Raw genomic sequence first — 26462 nt, 5'->3', positions numbered from 1 at the left:
AGAATGCCCCTGGGTTCAATCCCTAGAACCAACACAAACAAAGAAACTGGGGCTTAGTTCATTTATTCCAAGTCAGATACATGATTATGGCAAAAGTAACATTTGCACCCAAGTTGGTGCTTTACCTCACTGCATCTGAGGCTTACTGTATGAGACAAAGTCAAGGAAAAGGGTACTGACACTTGATTCCTCCATTTTCCTGAAAGTATTAATTATTATTAATTATTAGTTATTTTGCAGTACTAGGAGTGAAACCCAGGGGCATTCTACCTCCAAGCTACAACCTCAGCCATATTTTTTATTCTTTATTTGAAACAAGGTCTCACTAAGTTGCAGAGGGCCTCACTAAGTAGCTGAAGCTGTCTGGGAACCTGTGATCCTTCTGTCTCAGCCTCCTAAGTACTAGGATTAGAAGCAGGATCCACCATGCCTGGCTTCCTGAAATTATTTAGCTCATTCATTCATATTCTGACTCCACTGGAAACCCATAAATCCTGTGCCTCATTGGACAAAGGAAGTGTCAGTCCTGGTGATTCTTCAGGTTGTTACCATGGCTACCAAACACAGCTCAGTGTTCCAGCCTGGACATTCCAGAAGAGGACAAGGAGAAATCAAGATGGCCTTCTTCCACCTATATCTATTGGGATACCAAAATTCCTTTCGGAATAAAAAAAGGGACATGAATGAAGAGACAGGTAATGGGAATATAAGCAGGGGGTTAGACGGGTCATATTATTTTCTAAGGGTTAGACGGGTCATATTATTTTCTAACCACTTCTTGGTTACTTTCTAGCCATTTTCTTACCTCTTGGGTTAGAGATCTAGCCTCCAAAATCAATAGTTACCCTAGTTAAAATTATGAAGCAGGGCTGTCCTATTAGTTTCACTTCCTTATCATTTAACATCAATATATTCTATTCTATTCTATTCTATTCTATTTATTTATTTATTTATTTATTTATTTTGCAGGTCTAGGGATGGAACCCAGGGGCATTCTACCTCTGAGCTATACCCCTGCCCTATTTTGTTGTTGTTGTTGTTGTTGTTGTTGTTGTTGTTGTTGTTGTTGTTCTTCTTCTTCTTCTTCTTCTTCTTCTTCTTCTTCTTCTTCTTCTTCTTCTTCTTCTTCTTCTTCTTCTTCTTCTTCTTTTGGTGGTACTGGGGCTCCTGGAAGCCCTTCTACCTCCGGGCTACACTCCCAGACCTATTTTTTATATTTTTACTTTGGAAACAGGGTCTCTTAAACCAGTACGGCTGGCTTTGAACCTGGGCGATCCTCCTGTCTCTGCCTCCCAAGCACGGGGATTACAAGCGTGTGCCACCACGCCCCGGCAAGACCTGGTTTTTAAATAAAAAATAAACTGGGTATGGTGGCGCTTGCCTGTAATCCCTGACTTGTGAGGCTGAGACAAGAGGATCACAGCTTCAAGAACAGCCTCAGTAAGTAATGAAATTTCATCAACTTAAGAGGACTGTTTAAAAAATAAATAAAAAAGCCAAGTGTGGCCAGGCATGGTGGCGCATGCTTGTAATCCCAGCATTTGGGAGGCTTTGAGACAGGAGGATCGTGGTTTGCAGACAGCCTCAGATACTTAGTGAGGCTCTCCACAACTTAGTGAGACCCTGTTTCAAAATAACAAATAAAAAATGGGCAGGGACTGTAGCTTAGAGGTCAAATTCAATCCCCAGACCTGAAAAAAAAAAAAAAAGCCAGGCATGGTGGCACATGCTTGTAATCCCAGTACTTGGGAGGCTGAGACAGGAGGATGAAGGTGCATATGGAGGTGGCCTAACTGTCTCAGAATCTAGTAGAGAAGGATATAGAGATGAACTTTCTGGAAGCACTGGGGCAGAAGACTTTTCTTCATAAGTATTAAAGACACCTGGGGGGCCCTTTTTCTCTTGGACTACCAATGCCAGAGTACCACCAGCTTGTACCAAAGGCCTAACCCAGGAAGGGGGTTTCTGGACTAAATCTTCCCAAACTAAAATATATGGAAACTGATCAGGATGGCCCTGGTTACCAGAATGAGTAATGATGGCCTTGACCTTAGAAATTAGGTCTGGGGAAAACGTTCCCTGTGGTGGCCACCCAATTCCAAAGGATGGCCACTCAGCGGAACAGAGAGTCTTAAACTTACCCTTCTTGATAGCCAGGCCCATTTCCCGAGCCTCCTTCTGTACCTCAGAAAAGTGGGCGAGGACGAGACCTTTGGGAGTTAATGTGTGCTTGTCCCATTGTTAAAATTAAACAACTTATTCTATATTTTCCTCTTAAAACCACTTAATACTGTATTTACAAAGCTTTACAACCAAAATCCTTATTATTCTCAGCCGAGTGGGATGGGGGAGTTATAAGTCTAGGGGTATGATTTTAGAACTCTGGTGGCTAGTCCTTCCTCCTGATTTGCTCCCCCCAGTCCTTAAGGGCTACAGGTGGTCGGAAAGCCACCTGGGCAATCAGTAGAAGTCCTTCACCTAGACCAGAGTCTGGGATGGGCTCTCCTAATGTTTCAGGTCTGTAAGTGTGCTGTTTTAAGGAGGGGACTTCACCAGGTTGTTATCCTGGTGCCGTATGCCTCCACGATGTCTCAGGCAAACCTGCCCTCTCTAGCAGAGGTAGGCTAGACCAGAGTGCCGGGCGACCACCCCTTATGTGCACTCCCCTGGCGGACTGTTAGAATTTATTTTTAACAGATGTCATTGCTCAACCCCACCCAAAATTGGCTGTTTCCCTAGCCAAATACCTTAGAATAGCAATCAATGAATATTAAATGGATATCATAAAAACTTAAGCATGCAAATTATCACTATCATTAAAAGAGCAATTTCTAAATTTAGAAGAATTATAATTAACCACTGATTATAAGACATTTACTGGTACCAATACTCCAAAATAACATACAACAAAAACAACAAAATTGCAAATCCAATCACATATCCCAATTGTTTCCATTCACTCCACTTTCTCCAATCATATGGACCAGTCCTTTTCACACTCACATACTCACAGTTAGGATCCTTGATCAGGCCGAATGGAGTCCACTTCACCGGTGGCAAATCGACTTCTTCTTTGGGCGCCAGGATTCCTTCTTTGCTCGAGCACAGAGGACACTGTTCCTCTCTCAAAACCTTCTTTGCTTGAGCACAGAGGACACTGTTCCTCTCTCAAAACCTTCTTTGCTCGAGCACAGAGGACACTGTTCCTCTCTCAAAAAAATTCCAAAACTGCTCTAACTCCCTTCTCATGAAGAAACTCAAGAATGAGCTCCCCCTCTCACAGAGAGACTTCCACCGAGAGCCTCCTATTGGAGGTCACTGGTCTTATGTGCCATCGCACTGCCCCTGGGGTCTTCCTCCAACTTCCGACCCGGCGTCCCGGCGTCGGGGCCTGAGTGGTGCCTTCGGGCTAGGGGCCCTGGTCAGCACCACCACTGGAGGTCACAAGGGACTTTATACCAAGCCTGTTCCTCCAGCCCGGGGGTCACAAGGGCCTTACCACAGCGTCCTGCCGCCCAAGCCTTTTCCCCCTGTCTGAGGCCGTTGCCTCCAGACTCGATCAAGGGTCACAAGGGCCTAACACAGTGTCCTGATGCCCAAGCCTTTTCCCTTGTCTCATCCCAGGACTTACAATGACGTCTCGTGGCCTAAGGGCTCCAAAATTAAACCTCTGCCCCTTGGTGCCATTCGCTAAATGGGGAAGGGGCTTATCCCGGATGAGCCCCCATATGAAGGGTCCGAGAATCGCCCACCAACCCAAATAACAAAGGACTCACAAGAGATGTAAAATGCAAGCGAGGTTTATTGTGCTGCAGCTCTGTCCCGGCTAGCCAGGGGTCGAGACCCAGACACTATGGTCGAGTTTCGACCCCGAGCTCACTCCACAGTCTGACTTTATAGCCCCAGGAGGGAGTGGTTACACACGTCAGGGCCTGCCAAAAGTCCGAGCCTGCCAACCTTAGAATACAACCAATCAGATACAAGGACAAACAAGTACAACCAATAATTTTAAAACATGCATCCACACACGTCAGAGCCTGCTAAAGACTGCTTATCTCCCTTATGGTATGTGTTTGTTCCCTAGGGCTGTCTTTCCCACCCACCTTGGCTGGACCAGGCTTATTTCTGCACTTAGGAATCTGCCTGGAGAGCAGATTAGCATGGCCTTGTTCCCCAGGCCAGAGGGGGAGTGCTAATCTGGCTCAGAGATATGGGGATGGGTCCCATGTACAAAGACCTTGGCCGGCAAGCTGGAGATTAGAGGCTTTGACCTGATGGGTCCCCTACCCTGGTCCTTGAATCCTGCAACCTGGGCAGCTGGGCTTAGTTAACTTCTCATGCTGGGGGGGGCGCTTCTTCCAGCCTGCTTTCCAGCACCCCTACAAAATCTCTAGTACCATAGATAGATATAGAGATAGAGACAGAGACAGATATGTATGTATAAGAGAGAGAGAGAATAGATATATAAGGGCTGGGAGCGCAACTCAGAATAGCCCTGGGTTCAATTCCCAGTAACAACAACCATAAAAAAAAAAAAAATGAAGGGATTCTTTAAAGAAAACTTCACAAAGAAAATGCTTTGAAAACAAGTATTAAAGGATGACTGAAAGGGCTGGGCACGCTTGTAATCCCAGCATTCGGGAGGCTGAGACAGGAGGATCGTGGTTCGCAGACAGCCTCAGCTACTTAGTGAGGCCCTTTCCAACTCAGTGAGACCCTGTTTCACAATAAAGAATAAAAAATAGGGCTGGGGATATAGCTTGGAGGTAGAATGTCCCTAGGTTCCATCCCCAATACCACAAAAAAAAGAAGTTTATTTCAAGTTCAAGTAAACAAGAAGGAAATAGACCTAGAGAGAACCATATTAAGTGAGTTCCAAGTTCTTGATTACAGATGAAGGGTAAAATGGTGAGGTGCAGGGAGACAGGCTTTAAAAACTAGTCAGGGACCAAATAATTGAGGATGCTGTTAACCATGCTGAGTAGTGTGTGTGTGGCCGAGGTAACTGAGGATTGAAACCAAGGGCATTTGCCGGGCGTGGGGGCGCATGCTTGTAATCCCCGCGCTTGGGAGGCTGAGACAGGAGGATCACACAGGTTTGAAGCCAGCCTCAGCTACTTAGTGAGGCTCTCAGCAACTTAGTGAGACCCTGTTTCCAAATAAAATATAAAAAAAGGTCTGGGAGTATAGCCCAGAGGTAGAAAGCCTCTGGGTTCCACCCCCAGTACCACCAAAAAAAGAAAGAAAGAAAGAAAAGAAACCAAGGGCATTCTACCTCCGAGCTACACCCCCAGCCCTATTTTATTTATTTATTTATTATTTATGTATTTTGCGGTACTGGGGATTGATCCCAAGGGGATTCTACCTCTGAACTACACCCCCAGCACTATTTTTTTTATTCTTTATCTTGAAACAGGGTCTCACTGAATTGCAGAGGGCCTCACTAAGTAGCTGAGGCTGTCGTGTGAACCACAATCCTCCTGTCTCAGCCTCCTGAATGCTGGGATTACAAGCGTGCGCCACCACGCACGGCTATTTTTTTAAAAGTTTGAAACAGGTTCCCTAAGTTCCTGAGGGCCTCACTAAATTGCTGAGGCTGACCTCAAACCTGCGATCCTTTTCTCAGCCTCCCAAGTAATGAGATTAATCCACCACACTTGATCATACTAAGCACACTAAGCTTTTTTTTATTGGGGGGGTGGTCCTGGAGATTCAACCTAGGGGCATTCTATGTCTGACCTACACCCCCAGCCCTATTTTATTTATTTGGAAAGAGAGGCTCACTAAATTGCTGAGGCTGGCTGTGGACCTACAATGCTCCTGTCCCAGCCTCCCAAGTACTTGGATTACAAGCCTGTGTCACCATGCCCAGCTCCATATCAAGCATTTTAACTTTTTTTTAAATGTCTGTGTATGTGTAGAGGTGGGTACTGAGGACTGAATGCAGGGGTATTCTGCCTCAAAGCTATAGCCCCAACCCTATTTTAATTTTATTTTGAAACAGGGTCTCTTAGCTTGATGAGAGTCTTACTACTTGCTGAGACTATCCTCGAACCTGCAATCTACCTGTTTCAGCCTCCCAAATACTGGGATTACAAGTGTGTCTCACCATACCCCAAATCATTTTAACTTTTTAAGAATATATTGAGCCGAGCATGGTGGCGCACACTTGTAATCCCAGTATTCGGGAGGCTGAGACCGGAAGATCGCGGTTCGCGGACAGCCTCAGCTACTTAGTGAGGCCCTCTGCAACTCAGTGAGACCCTGTTTCAAAATAAAGAATAAAAAAAAATAGGGCAGAGGGTGTAGCTCAGAGGTCAAATGCCCCTGGGTTCCATCTCCAGACCCGCAAAAAAAAAAAAAAAAAAAAAAAAATTGAAGAATTTTTATTAGGCAGTAGAAAAATACTTGATCTGTGTTGTATTCACATGTCTAGCCTTGCCTTATACATACATAATAGAAATTTAATAAGTATTTCTGAATATTTCTGTGGTGACTGAAGTAATAATTTTTTTGTGGTACTGGGGATGGGACTCAGGGGATGGGACGCAGGGGTGTACTACCTCTGAGATACATCCCGAGCCCTATTTTATTCAAGGTCTCATTAAATTGTAGAGGGCCCTCACTAAGTAGCTGAGGCTGGAAGCGAACTTGCGATCCTCCTGTCTCAGCCTCCTAAGTACTGGGATTACAAGTGTCCACCACTGCTCCAGGCCATCCACAGCTTTCTTGAGTTTTGTTTGTTTGTTTGTTTGTTTGTTTGTTTGTTTGTTTTTGGTGGTACTAGGGACTGAACCCAGAGGCATTCTACCTCCGAACTACATCCCCAGACCGATTTTATTTCTTATTTAGAAACAGGATATCAAAAGGTTGCTGAAAGCCTCACTAAATTGCTGAGGCTGTCCTGGAAACTGTGATCCTCCTGTCTCAGCTTTGTAAGTCCTAGGATTACAAGAGTGTGCCACCATACCCTGCAATAAAAATGTTTGAATTACTATAAAACAGAAAGTTAGGGAAGCCTTTATAGGAGACAATGATGATTGATTTCGATTTTTTTTGTTGTTGTTCTTTTTTCTTTTGTGGTATTGGGGATTGAACCCAGGGCCATTCTACCTGCAAGCTATATCTCCAGCTCTATTTTATTATTATATTGAAACAAGGTCTCGCTAGGTTGATTAGCATCTCACTACTTGCTGAGGCTCTCGTCGAACCTGCCATCTTTCTGTCCCAGTTTCCCAAGTACTGGGATTATAGGCATGCACCACCTTCGAGGTAGAATGCCCCTGGATTCAATCCCTAGTCACACATGCGCATGCGTGCAGGTGCGCGCGCACATACACACACACACACACACACACACACACACACACACACACACCACACAAAGCTGGGGTGTAGCTCAGAGGTAGAATGCCCTTGGGTTAAATTCATACATTTTTTTTTCTACAGTACTAGGGATGGAACCCAAGGGAATTCTATCTCCAAGCTATACCCTCAGCCCTATTATTTTTCTAGAAATAAAATAATTTTATTTTTAAAATTTTATTTATTTTTTAATTTATTTATATTTGGAACATATTGAAAATGGAAATATGGTCTCACTAAGTTCCTGAGAGCCTCACTAAGTAGCTAAGGCTGGCTTCGAACCTGTGTGATCCTCCTGTCTCAGCCTCCCAAGCACCAGGATTACAAGCATGCGCCACCATGCCTGGCTATTCTTTATTTTAAAACAGGGTCTCACAGATGAGTGTGGTGGTGTAATCCCAGCATTCAGGAGGCTGAGACCAGAGAATCATGGTTTGCAGACAGCCTCAGTTACTTAGTGAGGCCCTCTGCAACTTAGTGAGACCCTGTTTCAAAATAAAGAATAAAAATTCGGGCAGGGGGTATAGCTTGGAGGTTGAATGCCCTTGGGTTCCATCCCCACACCTGCAAAAACAAACAAACAAACAAACAAACAAACAAGGTCTCACTAAGTTGCAAAGGGCCTCACTAAGTAGCTGAGGCTAGCCGTGAACCTGTGATCTTCCTATCTCAGCCTCCCGAATGGGATTACAAGTGTGCACCACCATGCTTAGCTTGCTTGCTGTTCTTCCTTCTTTTTTATTTATTTTTTTGGTGTGTGTGTGTGTGGTACTGGGGATGGAACCCAGGGGCATTCAACCTACAAGCTACACACCCCTAGCCCTGTTTTTTATTCTTTATTTTGAAACGGGGTCTCACTGAGTTGCAAAGGCCCTCATGAAGTAGCTGAGGCCAGCCGTGAATGGTGATCCTCTTATCTCAGCCTCCCAAATGCTGGAATTACAAGCATGCACCAACACGACCAGCTTTTATTTCATATTTTGAAACAGGATCTTAGTAGGTTGCTGAGAAACTCACTAGGTTGCTAAGGCTATCCTTGAATCTGCAATTCTCCTGTCTCAGCATCCCAAATACTGGGATTATAGGAGTATGTCATCATGCCCAGCTCCTTTTCATTCTTAACACTTTTAGTATTGTGTCATATTTTTAAGTCATTCACAATTTTTCTTTTAAGACTAGGTTTTTCCCCTTCTAGTAGGTGTGAGTGTATTAACGTTTAACTCAAAAGGGCCCACTCAAGCTTTCCTTATTATCATAATGAAACCTCACAGAAGTGAGTCAACACATGTAATCAAACATTCTGTCTAACCCACCTCCTTTCTTTTCTTCCTGAAACAGAACCACAATAGAAAAACCAAAGAAAGCTGGGCGTGGTGGCGCACGCTTGGAATCCCAATACTGGGGAGGCTAAAACAGGAGGACAGCGCAGGTGAAGCCAGCCTCAGTTACTTAGTAAAGGAGGCTTTCAGCAAGGTAGTGAGACCCTGGTTCCAAATAAAATATAAAATAGGTCTGGGAGTATAGGCCAGAGGTAGAAAGCCCCTGGGTTCCATACCCAGTAACACACACACACACACACACACACACACACACACACACACACACACAAAGCACTTGGGAGGCTGAGACAGGAGGATTGCACAGGTTCAAAGCCAGCCTCAGCTACTTAGTGAGGCTCTCAGCAACTTAGTGAGACCCTGTTTCCAAATAAAGTATAAAACAGGTCTGGGAGTATAGTCCGGAGGTAGAAAAGCCCCTGGGTTCCATGCCCATTACTACAAGAAAGAAAGAAAGAAAGAAAGAAAGAAAGAAAGAAAGAAAGAAAGAAAGAAAGAGAGAGAAGGAGGGAGGGGGGAGGGAAAGAAAGACCAAAGAGGAAAACTGTGTGGGGACTGTGCTTTGGTCTTTCCTCAACATCAGAAGCCCAGGGTCATCAGGTACCCAAATTGGTTCAGTTTGAAAGTGCTAACTTACACTAAGCAAATGCACAGTGCCTCAGCTTCCTCCCTGTAAATGGAGGTAATAATGTCTGCTTTTTGTTGTGGTGATTAATGTATTTAATAATGCACTAAGAGCCGGGCATGGTGGCAAATGCTTGTAATCCCAGTACTTGGGAGGTTAAGATAGGAGGATCACAAGCCGGGCGTGTTGGCGCATGCTTGTAATCCCAGCATTCGGGAGGCTGAGACTGGAGGATCACGGTTTGCAGACAGCCTCAGCTACTTAGGCCCTTTGCAACTCAGTGAGACCCTGTTTCAAAATAAAGAATAAAAAATAGGGCAGGGGATGTAGCTCGGAGGTCAAATGCTTCTGAGTTCCATCCCTAGACCTGCAAAACAAAACAAAACAAAAAAGATAGGAGGATCGCAATTCGTGGCCAGCCTCAGCTACTTAGTGAGACTCTCTGCAACGTAGTGAGACCCTGTTTCAAAATATAGAATAAAAAATAGGAAGCTGGCATGGTGGCACACGCTTATAATCCCTTCATTTGGGAGGCTGAGACAGGAGGATCACGGTTCATGGGCAGCCTCAGTTACTTAGTGAGGCCCTTTGCAACTTAGTGAGACCCTGTTTCAAAATAAAAAATAGGGGTGGGGTGTAGCTCAGAGGTAGACTATCCTCTGGGTTCAATCACTAGTACTGGAAAAAAAAATGCTGGGGATGTAGCTTGGAGGTAGACTGGTCTTGGGGGTTCAATCCCCAGTACCACACACACACACACAAAAAAAAAAAAAAAAAAAGAAAAAAAGAAAAAAAAAAAAAAGAAATGAACCTAAGTACTGGGTGTGGTGGCCCACACTTTTAATCTTTGTAATCCCAGTACTTTGGAAGCTGAGACAGGAAGATCACAGGTTTGTGGCCAGCCTCAGCAACTTAGCGAGGCCCTCCACAACTTAGTGAGACCCCATTTCAAAATAAAAAAATTAAAAATAGGGCTGGGGATGTAGCTCGGAGGTATACTGCACCTGAGTTCAAGCCCCAGTCTCTCTCTCTCTCTCTCTCTCTCTCTCTCTCTCTCTCTCTCTCTCTCTCTCTCATACACACACACACAACACACAATGCACCTAAGTGCTGGATGTGGTGCCCCAGGCTTGTATTCTCAGTACTTTGGAGGCTTAGACGGGAAGATCACAGGTTTGTGGCTAGTCTCAGCAACTTAGTAAGACCCTGTTTCAAAATAAAAATTTGGTGGCACATGCCTGTAATCCTAGCAGTCAGGAGGCTGAGACCAGAGCATCGCGTTTCGTGGACAGCCTCAGCTACTTAGCAAGGCCCTTTGCAACTCAGTGAGCCCCTGCTGTTTCAAAAAAAAAATAAAGACTTTAAAAATAGAGCTAGGGGTGTAGCTCGGAGGTAGAAGGACCCTGGGTTCCATCCCCAGTACATGAATGAATGAATGAATAAAATAAAAAATAGGGCTGGCACATGCTTGTAATTCCAGGAGGATCCAGGAGGATCCCAGTTCGCAGACAGCCTCAGCTACTTAGTGAGGCCCTCTGCAACTTAGTGAGACCCTGTTTCAAAATAAAGAATAAGCCGGGTGTGGTGGTGCATGCTTGTAATCCTAGCATTCTAGACAAGAGGATCACAGGTTCAAGGACAGCCTTATCTATTTAATGAGGCCCCTTGCAACTTAGTGAGACCCTGTTTCAAAAATAAAGAATAAAAAATTAGGGCTGAGGGTGTAGCTCAGAGGTAGAATAAAATCTGTATAAAAGCATAAAATAAAATCTGAATAAAAGCATAAAAATCTGTACAGCTAGCTATTTGCATGGAAAGGTGAAAGTCTACCTTTTCAGGAACATAAATGCTTTTGTCTACTGCTTAAGACATACTTACCAGGATAGGCTGCCTGGGAAACAGTTTTTTTGTTTTGTTTTTTGTTTTTTTGGTGGTACTGGGGGTGGAACCCAGAGGCTTTCTACCTCCGGGCTCTACTCCCAGACCTATTTTATATGTTATTTGGAAACAGGGTCTCACTAAGTTGCTGAGAGCCTCACTCAGTAGCTGAGGCTGGCTTCGAATCTGTGCGATCCTCCTGTCTCAGCCTCCCAAGCATGGGGATTACAAGCATGTACCACCACACCCAACAGGAAACAGTAATTTTAACCATAAGATTCCTTGAGGAGCAAAAAATTGTAACTACTTTCAAAGGATATTTTATCTAGGAAAGAGCCTGGTCAACTACAACTGTGCCCAGACAGTGACTGCTCTCATGTCCACCAATCATCAGTAAATTCTTGTCCTTGTCCCTCCCAAACCCATCCTTTCTAATTCTAATCAGGTTTTCTCTGCAGGTTCAGCCTAGCTTCCAGAAGTTGTTCAGAACCATAGGCCCTGTTCTCTTGCGTGCCTAAGCTTTCCCTTCTGTCCTGTGCAAGGGCTCATGCCCTTATATTCCTTTGCTAAATCTGTCTTGCCACCTGCTTTGAGCCCTGCTCACTTATCCGCTCTTAACTTCATACCTACACACTCCTCTTGGTCCAAGACTGTCTTGGTCTTGATTTTGGACCAATGGCCTCTAATTTGGCCCTTTGCTGGGACAACTCCTGGTCCTTGTTATCTAAAGACCCTAGGTCAGAAGAGCTATCACTGTAACACAAGCACAGGCACTCAGGGCCTTGCTCACGGATTGGAGTCTCAGAGGCCGATGACGGGCTGGGTGGTAGGGAGAGAGAGTGCTGTTCTTGTCTTGAGACAAATGACCTCTCCCAGCCAGACTCCAGTGACTGTCCTCAAACCACAGACACACCGACGTCCACATCCAAAGGCCCTCCATCCAGCTTCCTCCAGGGTTGTTCTTATCTCTCTCCTTCCTAGAGGAATTCACTAATATGCCCTCAGAGTTGCTCCTACTTCTAGTTCCACATGAATTTTTTCAAAGAAAGGCTAAGCTTGGAGACTGGTAAAAGCGGAACGCCTCTCCTGTGTTCTCAATTTCTGGATCCTGTCACAGCGGGCAATGGCTGTTTTTCCAGTCCTGTCTGGAACTTCACTGTCTCCTAGGCCTCCTGGCTTCTCTGATCAGCCTGGTTGGTGACCCACCCATGGGTTGAGATAGCTGGAGGTGCTGCTCTCAGGTTCCAGCAGAGGGCACTGTAGCTTTGGCTTTTCAAACAGGAGCTTTAACAGCACAATTCAGCCAAGAATGAGTCAGTCAGAGACCAAGCCCTCTTGTCTTTCCCAGCAGATAGACCTGTACCTTGGAAATGATCCTAACTGCCTCGAAACTTCTATTCGAGGGAGGTACTCATGCTATTCTGGTCCCATTCTGCCAAAGCCCAGAGAGTGGGCTCCAGGTGCGTGGCTGTGTCTGAGCAGCAGATGGGCCACATTTTCTATGAGGACTCAGCCTTTCCCCCTGGTCTTCCCCACTCAGACTGGTCCAGTTCACTGGCAGAGTAACTTGCGTAGTTCTAGTCCTCTTTGCTCCCCAAGGCTGGCCATAGGAAATGTTCCACATGCAGTAGGTCTCAGGGAAGAAGGGTATCAACAAATGACTTCATGTCCCCTACTCAACTCAAGGCTGCCCCAGGTAAGCAGACACCCCGGGCAGGACTGCTAATCAGCTACACACAGGGGAGTCTGTCATGGGACTTGGCTCTAAGTCTGTAGTCTTTCTTGAAAGCCTTAATGAGCGTATTTCAATAAGTTTAGAAGTTTAGGTCCTGGGGTATAGTCCAGAGGTAGAAGGCCACTGGGTTCCATCCTCCTCCCCCCAAAAAAACAGGTAGTTCAGGTAGTTTAGTATGGGCTCTGGAGCTTCTTGGGTTAAACTCGTGTTTTTACCATATGCTAGTTATATAGCCTTAGGCAAATTACTAAACTTCTCTATGCCCCTCTGTAAGATAATAGCAGTACCACCTAATAGAGTTGTGCCAAATACATTCTTTTTTTTTTCAATACTGAGGATTGAACCCCCTCTACCTTCAAGCTACACCCCCAGCCCTATTTTTATTATATATATTTAACATATTTGTAATATATTATTTACTTTATAATATATAGTACTGGGGACTGAACTCAGGTACATTTTACTTTTGAGCTATGCCCCAGCCTTATTTCATTTTTACTTATTTATTGCAGTATTGGGGATAGAACCCAGGGGCATTCTACCTCTGAGCGATACCTCCAGCCCTATTTTTTTTATTATTTATTTTGAAAAAGGGTCTCCTGAGTTGTAAAGGGCCTCACTAAGTAGCTGAGGCTATCCGTGAACCATGATCCTCCTGTCTCATCCTCCCAAATGCTGGGATTATAAACATGTGCCACCACGCCCGGCTCATTTGTATTTTTGAAACAGGGTCTCACTAGTATGATGAGGGTCTCACTGCTTGGTAAGGCTGTCCTCAAATCTGCGATGTTCCTGTATCAGCCTCCCAAGTAGTGGAGTTACAAGCATGCACCACCATGCTCACATTCATTATTTATTACCTCTAAAACTCCACTTTGCATCAGCAATTTGCACGCAATACTAAGTCCACTGCTATCTATGCCCCATCTATTTCTCCTGTGTTCAGAATCCTGAACAACACACCACTGTAAAGATATTTTTGGCTATGGAGGCAAAGGAACCACCTCTGTGTGGAAAACATGCCCTGGGGGTTAGCCTAGTTCCCTGGACTCCTGCCTCCCTGCTTCTGTCTACTTTCTCCCCAAACACTGATAACTTTCTTGTATTAGGGAAGACGGTAGGTGCAAGATAGCACTTCTCTGTGTGTGTGTGTGTGTGTGTGTGTGTGTGTGTGTGTGTGTGTGTTACTGGGGATTGAACCCAGGGGCATCCTACCTCCAATCTACAACCCCAGCCCTATTTTATTTTAAATTATTTATTTATTTATTGGTACTAGGGACTGAACCTAGAGGCATTCTACCTCTAAGCCTTGCCCCCAGCCTCATTTTACTCCTTTGGAAACAGGTCCCATTAGGTTTCTGAAAGCCTCCCATACATTGCCGAGGCTGGCTTTGAACCTGCGATCCTCCTGTTTCAGCCTCCCAAATACTGGGATTACATGGTGCACCACCATGTCCAGCTTTTATTTTTATTTGGAAACAGAGTCTTGCGAAGTTAATGAGAGTCTGTTTGGTGAGGCTGTCCTTGAACCTGCAATCTTTCTGTCTCAACCTCTCAAGTACTGGGATTACAAACACACACCACCATGCCCAGCTTCTTATTTCATTTTTTATTTTGAAACAGGGTCTCCTTAGGTTGTCAAGAATCTTGCTAAAATGCTGAGGCTGGCCTTGAATCTGAGAGCCTTCTATTTTAGCTTCCTAGTACTGGGATCACAGGTGTACCCCCATACACTCAGCAGTTTTCTTATAAAAAGCCCATTGCAGCTGGGCATGGTGGCATATGTTTGTAATCCCAGCACTTGGGAGGCTGAGACAGGAGGGCTGCAGGTTCAAGGACAGCCTCAGGAACTTAGTGAGACCCTGTTGCCAAATAAAAAAATAAAATAGGGCTGGGGGTATAGCTAAGAGTTAGAATACCCCTGACTTCCAACCCCAGTACCACACACACACACACACACACACACACACACACACACACACACCATTGCATCCTCTATCCAGAACATTCCATAGTAGCTATGGCATGATTTTTACCCACCCAGGCCACCCTTCACCCCAAGTGCCTTCAAAACCTTGGCAGCTTGGAGAGGCTATGGATTACCACAAATATCTACCAGCCTGACAAAATGTGAGCAAGCTGCATGCCAAATGGTGCTTGATTTGAAAGGAAGACATCCAAGTGGGTGATACTGTCCAGCACACATGCGGGAAACTAAGAGTCTGCTGCTTGGATCCTTTGAGATAATCGAGAACATCAACTGGCGTTTCAGTCCAAGGCCTCAGGACCAGATAAAGAGTTTGTCTCCTAGGCTCAGACCAATAACTATTCTCAGTCTAGGTCTCACTGCCCAGTGGAAATATGTTCTTGTTTTTACTCCTCAGTTTACAGCTATTTATTGATGAACATTCTGCCACCCACCCCACCTTGCCTAAAGCTAAACGACACTGCTCCCAAGAAATGTCATTCATTGCTATAACCTGTGTTGGAATACACATCAGCCTCCTGGTCCAGTAGAGCTCTGGTTCTCGTTCTCCCTCTCCCCTCCCCTCCTCTCCTCTCCTCTCCTCTCCTCTCCTCTCCTCTCCTCTCCTCTCCCCTTCTCTCCTTTTCTCCTCCTCCTCCTCCTCCTCCTCCTCCTCCTCCTCCTCCTCCTTCTTCTTCTTCTTCTTCTTCTTCTTCTTTTCTCTCTCTCTCTCTCTCTCTCTCTCTCTCTCTCTCTCTCTCCTGTGTGAGGATGTGTGCTGGGGATTGAACCCAGGGGCATTCTACTGCTGAGGTACACGTCCAGCTCTATTTAATTTTTTTTTAAATTTTGAAACGGGGCGGGTGGGCAGGCGCTGGTGGGGCACCCCTTGGTGACCCCCTCCCCACCTGGAAGGACCCTGTGGTCCGGGCCTCTGGCCCCAACCCTGGGCAGGTGGGCAGGCGCTGGTGGGGTACCCGTAGGCGACCCCCTTTCCACTCGGAAGGACCCTGTAAAAAAGGAAAAGAAAAAGAAAAAAGGAAAATATCGGAGAGGGGTCAAGGAGGCCGTGGCGGATGCCAGGATACTGGAGATGCAGACAAAACTTATCCAAATGAACTGGAATTATTGGAAAAATTCCCTGCTAAGGAGGACTGCTTCTTCTCTACATTGTTAAGAATCTTGGACATCACCTGTAAGGAGAGAGACTTTAGCGGAGACCAAGGAGAAAGGCGGTGCTGAAAGCGGTCTCCGCATTGGCGATGGAGACTTGTATCCAAGAGAAGCAGAAATCAGAGCCTACCAACCTTATTTATTTTTTGGAAAAATTACACCAAAGGTCGAATGCTACCGTCACGCATGCTTAAGAACACTGGACAACATTCAGAGTGGGAAAAGAGCTTGGGAAAGATTTGAAATGGTGGAGACAGTGGCAATGGCAGTGGTCAGTACTCAGGGGAGGCAGAGATCTGATGCATTACACCTGGAACCTTTGAAGTAATGACCCCAGAAGCAGAAGGCTACCACCACGCACCCTCGAGAACATGGGACAAATGGTTGGGCGAAGAGGGTGCTCAGATTAGAGCCTGCCGAGGGGTGAGGCCGGCGACGGACACAGCAAAGCTGGGATCGGAGCCTGTCATGAGGCAAGGCCGGTGCTGGAGCCTCCGAGGCTGAGATCGGAGCCTGCCGAGGAGTTAGGCCGGTGCTGGGGCCAGTGAAGCCGGGATCGGATCATGCCGTGAGGCAAGGCCAGTGCTGGGGCCTTTGAGGCTGGGGTCAGAGCCTGCTGAGGGGTTAGGCCGGTGCTGGGGCCAGTGAGGCCGGAATCGGAGCCTGCCATGAGGCAAGGCCAGTACTGGGGCCTCCGAGGTCTGGGATCGGAGCCTGCCAAGGAGTTAGGCCGGTGCTAGAGCCAGTGAGGCCGGAATTGGAGCCTCCCGTGAGGCAAGGCCGGTGCTGGGGCCTTAGAGGCCGGGATCGGAGCCTTCCGTTAGGCAAGGCCACTATTGAGGCCTCCGAGGCCGGGATTGGAGCCTGCTGAGGGGGGGTTAGGCCAGTGCTGGGGCCAGCGAGGCCGGGATTGGAGCCTGCCATGAGGCAAGGCCGGTGCTGGGGCCAGCATGGCTGGGATCGGAGCCTGCCATGAGGCAAGGTCGCTATTGAGGCCTTCGAGGCCAGGATCGGAGCTTGCCGAGGGGTCAGGCCAGTGCCAGGGCCACTGTGGCCGGGATCGGAGCCTGACGTGAGGCAAGGCTGGTGCTGGGGCCTCCGAGGCTGGGATCGGAGCCTGCCAAGGGGTCAGGCCGGTGCCAGGGCCAGTGTGGCCAGGATGGGAGCCTGCCGTGAGGCAAGGCCAGTGCTGGGGCCTCTGAGGCCGGGATCAGAGCCTGCTGAGGGGTTAGGCCGGTGCCGGGGCCAGTGGCCAGCATCAGAGCCTTCTGTGAGGCAAGGCCGCTATTGAGGCCTCCAAGGCCAGGATCGGAGCCTGCTGAGGGGTTAGGCTGGTGCTGGAGCTAGTGAGGCCAGCATCGGAGCCTGCCGTGAGACAAGGCCAGTGCTGGGGCCTCCGAGGCCGGGATCGGAGCCTGCTGAGGGGTTAGTCCTGTGCTGCGACCAGCGGCCGGCATCAGAGCCTTCCTTGAGGCAAAGCCACTATTGAGGCCTGTGAGGCCGGGATCGGAGCCTGCCGCGAGGCAAGGCTGGTGCCGGTTTCTCAGAGGCTGGGATCGGAGCCTGCCAAGGGGTTAGGCCAGTGCTGGGGCCAGCAGCCGGCATCGGAGCCTTCTGTGAAGCAAGGCTGCTACTGAGGCCTCCGAGACCTGGATCGGAGCCTGCCGAGGGATTAGGCCGATGCCGGGGCCATCGGCTAGCATCGGAGCCTGCCATGAGGAAGGCCAGTGCTGGGGCCTCCGAGGCCGGGATCGGAGCCAGCTGAGGGGTTAGGCCAGTGTCAGAGCCAGCGGGGCCTCCCATGAGGCAAGGCCGCTGCTTGAGCCAGCGAGGTCTGGATCAGTCCACCAAGTAGCCAGGCCACAACTGGGGCCGTCAAGAGTGGGATCAGTATTTTCAACACAGCATGCACAGAGAAATATCGCAGAAAATTAAAACCAGATGTTTCCCCTAATCAGCAATAACTAGGAGGAAAGGGGCAACAGGAAGTGGTCGAGCTATAGAAAGGGCCCTATAGTGAAGCAATTAAGGTGACCAATCAGAGGGTATGGAATAGGGGAGGATGGAGCCTCTTTAAAAAGCAGGAGGTACATAAACATATGTATCAAAGTTAATCACCAAACAAGCATGGGATCGAGGGAGGGGGAGGGAATGGGATGGGGACTGGATGAGGGCTAATTGGATGATGTGTGTTTGTATATCCTCTCAAATCTTGTATTCCAATGTGATGTATGATTACAATGCACCAATAAAAATAAATTATTTTTTAAAAAATAAAATTTTGAAACAGTGTCTGACTAGGGTTTGTAGGGCTATGCTAAGTTGCCGAGGCTGGCCTTGAAACTGCAATCTTCTTGTCTGGACCTTCCAGATACTGGGATTACAGGTGTGCATTACCACACTTGGTTCTGCCACTCTTTTTTTAAGTCCTCAGCTGTACAGAGAGGAGGTTCAAGCTGTGCCCAAATCTCCTAGTGTCATTATCTCAGATGCAAAATAGTAAAGGAGATTTTGGCTGGAGGAGAAAAGGCAGAGAGGAGAGACATGATAAATGTGTGGAGCCAAGTCAGGAAAAAGAGGGAAAAGCAGGAGCTGAGAAAGAACCCAGAGCACAAGCAGCATCCCCACTGCATCGGGGATGAGTCAGCAGTCCTTAGCAGTTTCCAGGGAGAATGGCAAACACTGATCTAGTTCCTGACGAGCATCAATATAAATAAGAAATATGAAAATCTGAGGGAGTGGGCCAGAGCTGTTGCTCTACGAAAACAGAACAAAGGCAATGAAAACAATCAGATGCGGAGCTGGATTTTACCCTGCTTCAGAGACTGGCTAGAGACAGAGCACGGAGCCTAGTCCTTTGGGCTTGGGTGACAGGATGGAACAGCCAAATAATAGAAATCTTTGAGGAAGCTACCCGAGACACCTCCTTTTTTCTCACTCCCTCAGCAAATTATGCTATTCTGTGCATCTTACGTTTTTCTGAAATCCATCCACTCTTGCTCAAGGTTCTGATATGCAAGCCAAAGCTAAACTAAGTAAAACACAAATATATTCTAAAAGAATATTAGAAAGCATATAAAAACTGCAGGAGGAATGAAGAACCAAGCTGGATGGATAGTAAACAGAAACAATGCTCAGAATTAGGCCACAGCCCTGTTCTGGCACAGACGCTCCCTACGTTCTATGCTGTGGTGGGCACTGCTGGCACCAAGGACACTGGGCCCTGGATATACTGCTACCAGAAACAAGGTGTGGAGTCGCTGCTCCCAATGCCCATCACTAGGGGGAAAAAATCTCTTCCTGTCACTAGGGCTGCTGCTCCCTCACATCTTCGGTTAAAAATCTAGAGCAGATGTGTTTAATCGGCCTAGCCAGTCTTTGTCCATGCCCTGGCTGCAAGAGGCTGGTGAAGGAAGCTCTGGTCATTTCAGTGTCTATGGTGAGATACAGATTTTGTTTCATAGGCGGTGATTCCCAAACATAATGAATGCCAGGTAACCACCTTTCCAGTCCCAGCCCGGTCCCTCTCCACTTTACTCAGCGTGCCAGGCTCCAAATCAGCAGAAAGTTCTCTAATGCACTGGCCATCCGGCTGCCTGAAATGCCCTTCCTGATTCTACTATGGGATTGTGGATGCCTACACCTTAAGATTTAGATCAAACATAACTTCCCTTTTAGACCATTGGAAATTCTATAAATACAGTAATCCCAGGCAAGAAGAATCACCCCAGATGAGGGACCATTTTCACCTGCACTAACCCTAAGTATCTGTCCAATATATGTCCAGTAGGAGGCCACTAAAAATGCTACAATTAGCTTAATGTGGTGGTGCGCGTTTGTAATCCCAGTTCTTGGGAGGCTGAGACAGAAGGATCCAGGTTCACAAACAGCCTCAGCTATTTAGAGAGGCCTTTTGCAACTTAGTGAGTTCATGTTTCAAAATAAAGAATGAAACATAGGGCTGGGAAGCCGGGCGTGGTGGCGCACGCTTGTAATCCCAGCATTCGGGAGGCTGAGACCTGAAGGGTCACGGTTCACGGACAGCCTCAGCTACTTAGTGAGGCCCTCTGCAACTCAGTGAGACCCTGTTTCAAAAGAAAGAATAAAAAATAGGGCAGGGGGTGTAGCTCAGAGGTCGAATGCCCTGGGTTCCAACCCCAGGCCCGCAAAACAAACAAACAAACAAACAAACAACAAAAAACCCCCATAGGGCTGGGGTTTTAGCTCAGAGGTAGAATGCATCTGGGTTTCATTCCCAGTACCACAAACAAACAAACAAACCCCCCCTACAATTAGAGAGGAGCAAGAGAGCAGCAAGGCTGTAATCCCAGGCTGAGACAGGAGGATCGCAGGTTTGAGACCAGCCTCAGCAACTTAACAAGGCCCTGTTTCAAAGTAAAAAATAAAAATCAGGCTGTAGCTGTAGCTCAAAAGTAGACCGCCCCTGAGTTCAAGTTCAATCCCTAGCAACACACACACACACACACACACACACACACACACACTCACACACACACGAGCAGTAAAGGAGTTCTTGTAAGCACTGGGTTTTCCCTTCCTCCTCTGTCACAGGCATGATGATCTGACTCTGAAATCCTAAGAATTAGATGTGAGTGGCTAAGAGAGATCCCTGCCATGTATGTAGTTGGCATGGAGACAAGAGAATCAGAGAATCAATAGCCCCATCTTCCAGGTACTAAGAATGATTTTGTTCTTATTTCAGACAAGAGAGAACCCACTAGGCTTCCCCCTATTATCTCAGAAGACGGGAATTATTCTGTGCACCAAAATAGCCACACAAGGTATCATGAAGCTGTGCGGAAGGTGTTATTAAAGACATGTAAGTACCTTGAAGTGGGTGCCATGCCTGAGGGTGTCATGGGGCATGGTCATAGGACAGGAAGTAGAGGGGAGAGAGAGAAAGAGCAAGCAAGCACAAGCCAAGAAGAGGGACTAAGAAGAGGTGGGAAAAAGCCAGGCATGGTGGAGTTCGTTTGTAATCCCAGTACTTGGAAAACTGAGACAGGAGGATCACGGTTCACAGCCAGCCTCAAATACTTAGTGAGGCCCTCTGCAACTTAGTGAGACATTATTTCAAAATAAAGAATAAAAATAATAGGGCTGGAAGTATAGCTCAGAGGTAGAACGCCCCTCAGTTCTATCCCCAATACTGCAAGCAAAAATAAAAGAGCAAGGTGGAAGAAAATGTACTTTCATGGTGATATAAACTGCATCATACTTGGAAGCACAATACCCAGGTGTGAGCCCTAATTCTGCCTCTTTTTAGAAATCTCACCTTGAGACAGGCATGGTGTTGCATGTTTGTAGTCCCAGAACCTGGGAGGCTTAGACAGGAGGATTGCAGATTGAAGTTTGGCCCTCAGAAACTTAGTGAGGCCCTATTGCAAAATAAAAAATAAAATAGGATGTCAGTCATGGTGGCACAGCTTCTAATCCTAGTACTTGGGAGGCTGAGATAGGAAGATTGCACATTCACAGCCAGCCTCAGCTACTTAGTGAGGCCTTCCGCAATTTAGTGAGACCCTGTTTTACAATATAATAAAAAAAATAGGGCTGATGGTATGTGTAGCTCATCAGTAGAATGTCCCTGGATTCAATCTCCAGTACTGCATAAATAAATAAATACATAAATAAATAAATAAAGGGCTGGAAACTGGGCATGGTGGCACAGGTTTGTAATACCAGTACTCAGGAGGCTGAGACAAGAGGATTGCAGGTTTGACACCAGCCTCATCAATTTATCAAGACTCTTAGCAACTTAGTAAGATCCTGTTTCAAAATAAAAAATAAAAGCTGGGCATGGTGGTACACACTTGTAATCCCAGTACTTGGGAGGATCACAGGGTTGCAGCCAGCCTCAGCTACCTAGGGAGGCCCTCCATAACTTAGTGAGACACTGTTTCAAAATAAAGAATAAAAATAGCCAGGTGTGGGTGTGGTGGCACATGCTTGAAATCCCAGCATTTGGGAGGCTGAGACCTGGAAGATAGCGGTTTGGGAACAGCCTCAGCTACTTAGTGAGGCCCTCTGCAACTTAGTGAGACCCTGTTTCAAAATAAAGAATAAAAAACAGGGCAGGGGGTATAGTTCGGAGGTCAGATGCCCCTGGGTTCCATTTCCAGACCCGGAAAAAAAAAAGAATAAAAAATAGGGCTGGGAGCTGGGCATGATGGTGTATACTTGTAATCACAGCATTTGAGAGGCAGAGACAGGAGGATCGCAGTTTAAGGACAGCCTCAGCTACTTAGTGAGGCCCTCTGCAACTCAATGAAACCTTGTTTCAAAATAAAAAATAAAAGATAAGGCTAGGGGTGCAGTTCAAAGGTAAACCCCTGGGTTCAATCTCCAGTACCAAAAATAAATAAATAAAATTAAATTAAAATAGGGCTTGGAGCCAGGCGTAGTGGCGCATGCTTGTAATCCTAGTATTTGAGAGGCTGAGACAAAAGATTGCAAATTCCTGGCCAGCATCAGCTATTTAGGCTCTCTGCAACTTAGTGAGACCTTGTTTCAAAATAAAGAATAAACCGGGCATGGTGGCACACGCTTGTAATCCCCATGCTTGGGAGGCTGAGACAGGAGGATCACGCAGGTTCGAAGCCAGCCTCAGCTACTTAGTGAGGCTCTCAGCAACTTAGTGAGAAAGAAATAGGGCTGGGAATATAGCCTGGAAGTATAAAGCCTCTGGGTTCCATCCCAGTCACAAAAAAGAAAGAAAGAAAGAATAAGGGTTCCATCCCAGTCACAAAAAAGAAAGAAAGAAAGAATAAAGAATAAAAAATAGGTCTAAAGGTATAGCTCAGAGGTAAAATGTCCCTGGGTTCCATCTCTGGCACCACATACATACAAAGAAGTTTATTATTAATTAGTAGGGAAACAACTAGATAAAAATGTAAACTTGAGGATTTATTTATTTACTTATATTGTGGTACTGGGGATTGAACCCAGGGGCATTCTACTTCTGAGCTACCCCCCTAGCCCGAATTTTTATACTTTATTTTGAATCAAGGTCTCACGAAGTTGCAGAGGGCCTCACTAAGTAGCTGAGGCTGGCCAAGAGCCTGCTATCCTCCTGTCTCAGCCTCCTAAGTACTGGGATTACAAGTGTACGCAACCATTGCCAACTTAGTCTTTATTTTGAAACATGGTCTCACTAAGTTGTGGAATGTCTCATTAAGTAGCTGAGACTGGCGGTGAACCTGTGATCCTCCTCTCTTAGCCGCCCAAGTACTGGGATTACAAGCGTATGCCACCAGGTCTGGCTTATTTTTTACTCTTTATTTTGAAACAGGGTTCACTAAATTGCGGAGGGCCTAAGTAGCTGAGGCTGACTGTCAATCTATAATCCTCCTGTCTTAGCCTCCCAAGCACTGGGATTACAAGCATAGGCCACCATGCACTGGCTATAACCTTACAATGTGTGTGTGTGTGTGTGTGTGTGTGTGTGTGTGTGTGTGTGTGTGTGTTACTGGAGATGGAACCCAGGTACATTCTAGCTCCAAGCTACACCCTCAGCCCTATTTTTTTTTAAATTTTTTTACCCAGCTCTATTTTTTAATTATTTTGAAACAGGGTCTCACTAAGTTGTGGAGGGCTTCACTAAGTAGCTGAGGCTGTCCATGAACCATGATCCTCCTGTGTCCAACTGCCAAGTACTGGGATCATAAGTATGAGCCACCACACCCGGTTTAACCTTAGGAATTTAATAGAGAATAATGATTATAAAACTACAGAGCAGCTGGGGCATTGTGGCGCACACTTATAATCCCAGCATTCCGGAGGCTGAGACTGGAGGATCTCAGGTTCATGGCCAGCCTCGGCTACTTAGTGAAGCCCTCCGCAGTATCTCAGACCAGAGGATATCACTCTCCTGAACGCTGAGCCTCCTCAGAACCTCCCAAGGATCATGGTTTGAGGACAGCCTCAGCTACTTAGGCTCTTTGCAACTCAGTGAGACCCTGTTTCAAAATAAAGAATAAAAAATAGGACTGGGGGTGTAGCTCGGAAGTAGAATGCCCCTGGGTTCCATCCCCAGTACTGCAAAAAAACAAAAAAACAAAAACAAAACAAAAGCTACAGAGAAAACCACAATATTAGGCCATAATTCTAAACTTGAAAAAGACCATTTTTTGGTGCTGTTGTACTAGGAAAAGAACCTAGGGGCATTCTACCTCTGAGAGACACTCCCAGCCTTATTTTATTTTGAAACAGGGTCTCACTAAATTGTATTGGGTCTCACTAGTTTGCTGAGGTTGTCCTCCAACTTGCAGTCCTCCTGTCTCAGCCCCCCAAGTATTGGGATTACAAGTGTGCTCCACTACACCCAGCCTCCAAATTTTATACACTGGTAGAATTAGATTTATCCAAACATATAATGAAAATATGCTTTTTTAGCATCTAGCTGGGCATGGTGGCACATGCTTGTAATTTGTTACTTGAGAACATGAGACAGGAAGATGACAGGTTTGAGGGCAATCTCAGCAACTTAGTGAGACCCTTCCCAACTTAGACCCTGTTTCAAAATAAAAAATATAAAAGGGATAAGGAGGTAGCTCAGAGATAGAATGCCCCTGAGTTCAATCCCCGGTAACATCCCCACACCATAAAGAAAAACACAAGGCATCTCTGAAAGTCTTATATTATCTCAAAGTCCTAAAAACACCTAATATACAACATCCAGACTGTGACAGGCACCTGATAAATGGTATCTGTGTGAGGTGGTATCATCATTAAATTTCAGCGAATTACCTGGAGCGAGCAAAGGAAAGCATTATTTCAGAGAGGAGGGAAAGGAATGAGGATGGTTAAACTCAGAAAAAAAGGAAAATAAGGAATCAGTGAACCCGATCTTGCACAGTTCCTAAGTGGGCTGACCATTTGTCTCCCACCATCTCAGCACTTGGGGAAGCTCTTGCAGATGACTTACTAGCAACAGGAAGAACCAAGATTAATTCATCTGACCAAGAAGGGTGTGAGATGCTGGAATCCGGAAATGAAGCAGGGTGTGGTAACCACATTCCCAAGACCTCCAGCACCTTCACAGGCTCAGTTGCTGAGCTGTGTGTGTGTGTGTGTGTGTGTGTGTGTGTGTGTGTGTGTGTGTGTGAGAGAGAGAGAGAGACTGGGGATTGAACTCAGGGACATTCCATCTGGGTACTGAACTCAGGAGCATTCTACCTCGGAGCTACACCCCCAGCCCTATTTTATTTTTATTTAGAAACAGGTCTCACTTGGGTACACTTGAAATCCCAGTACTAGGGAGGTTGAGACAGGAGGATAGCAGGTTTGCAGCCAGCCTAAGGTACTTAGTGAGACCCTCTGCAATTTAGTGAGATCCTGATTTAAAATAAAGAATAAAAAATAGGACTGGGAGTATAGCTCCGAGGTAGAATGCCTCTGGGTTCCATCTCCAGTTCCACAAAGAAAGAGAGAGGAAGGAAGGAAGGAAGGAAGGAAGGAAGGAAGGAAGGAAGGAAGGAAGGAAGGAAGGGAAAGATGGTCTTAAGAGGTTGCTTAGAGTCTCATTACTTGTTGAGGCTGTCCTCAAACCTGTGATCCTCCTGTCTCAGTCTCCTAAGTACTGGGATTACAAATATGCACCACCACACTTGGCTGGGCTAGGCTTTTGCTGAGGCAGAAAAGTGAATCATAAACTTGAAGAAATTCAATAACCTGCCCTTTACCCAACCCATTCAGTTCCCAATCAGGTCTTCAGAGTCCCTCTGACTGATGCTCAGAACTTCAGCTTCTGGCGATCCTCTGATCCAGGAGTGCGTCCAGAAGAAACCATGCCATGGATCCAGAGTCCACGCCACTGTCTCATTAAAAGCCCAATGACCAGGTTAGACTAGGAGGGGTCAAGGTAGGAAAACCAAGAAAGTATTCTCTCCTCTCTTCTCTTCTCTCTGAAATTCTTAGACATTTCATCTCTGCTCAGAGCTAGGGAATGGGAGAGGTTTGGGTCTTACTAGGGAAAGCTGGCCCAGCGCTCAGACACCAGCGGCATTCAATGGAGTTAAAGATTTGTGTGAGTCGTCGTTTCCGCCTTGTGGGTGTGAGCAGGCCGTTTCTCTGTAGGCACAAGACATAACATCTATGGCAGTCCTGTGGGGGAGCCCAGGATGTTCCTGCTCCCTTCCCTGCTCCTCCCAACCCCTCCAATCACCGTTCATCGGCAGAGGCCCTACTCCTTCCATCACTACCTCTGCCCATTCTGCCCTGAGGCAGTCTTGGGGAGTATTTTTAAGGATTTCCCCCACCCCAGCTCTCCAGCCTGGCCTGGCTGAATCTGAGACCCTCTCTCTCCTTTCCAGGTTTATGGATCACTCTATTCTCCAAGACAGAACCTTCAGTCTATATTGA

General features: G+C 46.5%; 1 protein-coding gene across 1 annotated transcript; it reads left to right on the top strand.

Annotated features, from left to right (window-relative positions):
• Positions 1-616: 616 nt before the first annotated feature.
• On the top strand, positions 617-26462 carry SPMIP11 (sperm microtubule inner protein 11; the record flags this gene model as incomplete). Its single annotated transcript, XM_080705174.1, has 4 exons — positions 617-695; positions 20803-20919; positions 25797-25941; positions 26414-26462. The coding sequence occupies 4 exons, from the start codon at positions 617-619 to the stop codon at positions 26460-26462; spliced, it is 390 nt and encodes a 129-aa protein (XP_080561300.1).

The sequence above is a fragment of the Muscardinus avellanarius genome (genome assembly GCF_963383645.1).
Source record: "Muscardinus avellanarius genome assembly, chromosome: 11".
Lineage (NCBI taxonomy): Eukaryota > Metazoa > Chordata > Mammalia > Rodentia > Gliridae > Muscardinus > Muscardinus avellanarius.
This window is presented reverse-complemented; position numbering and strand designations above follow the sequence as displayed.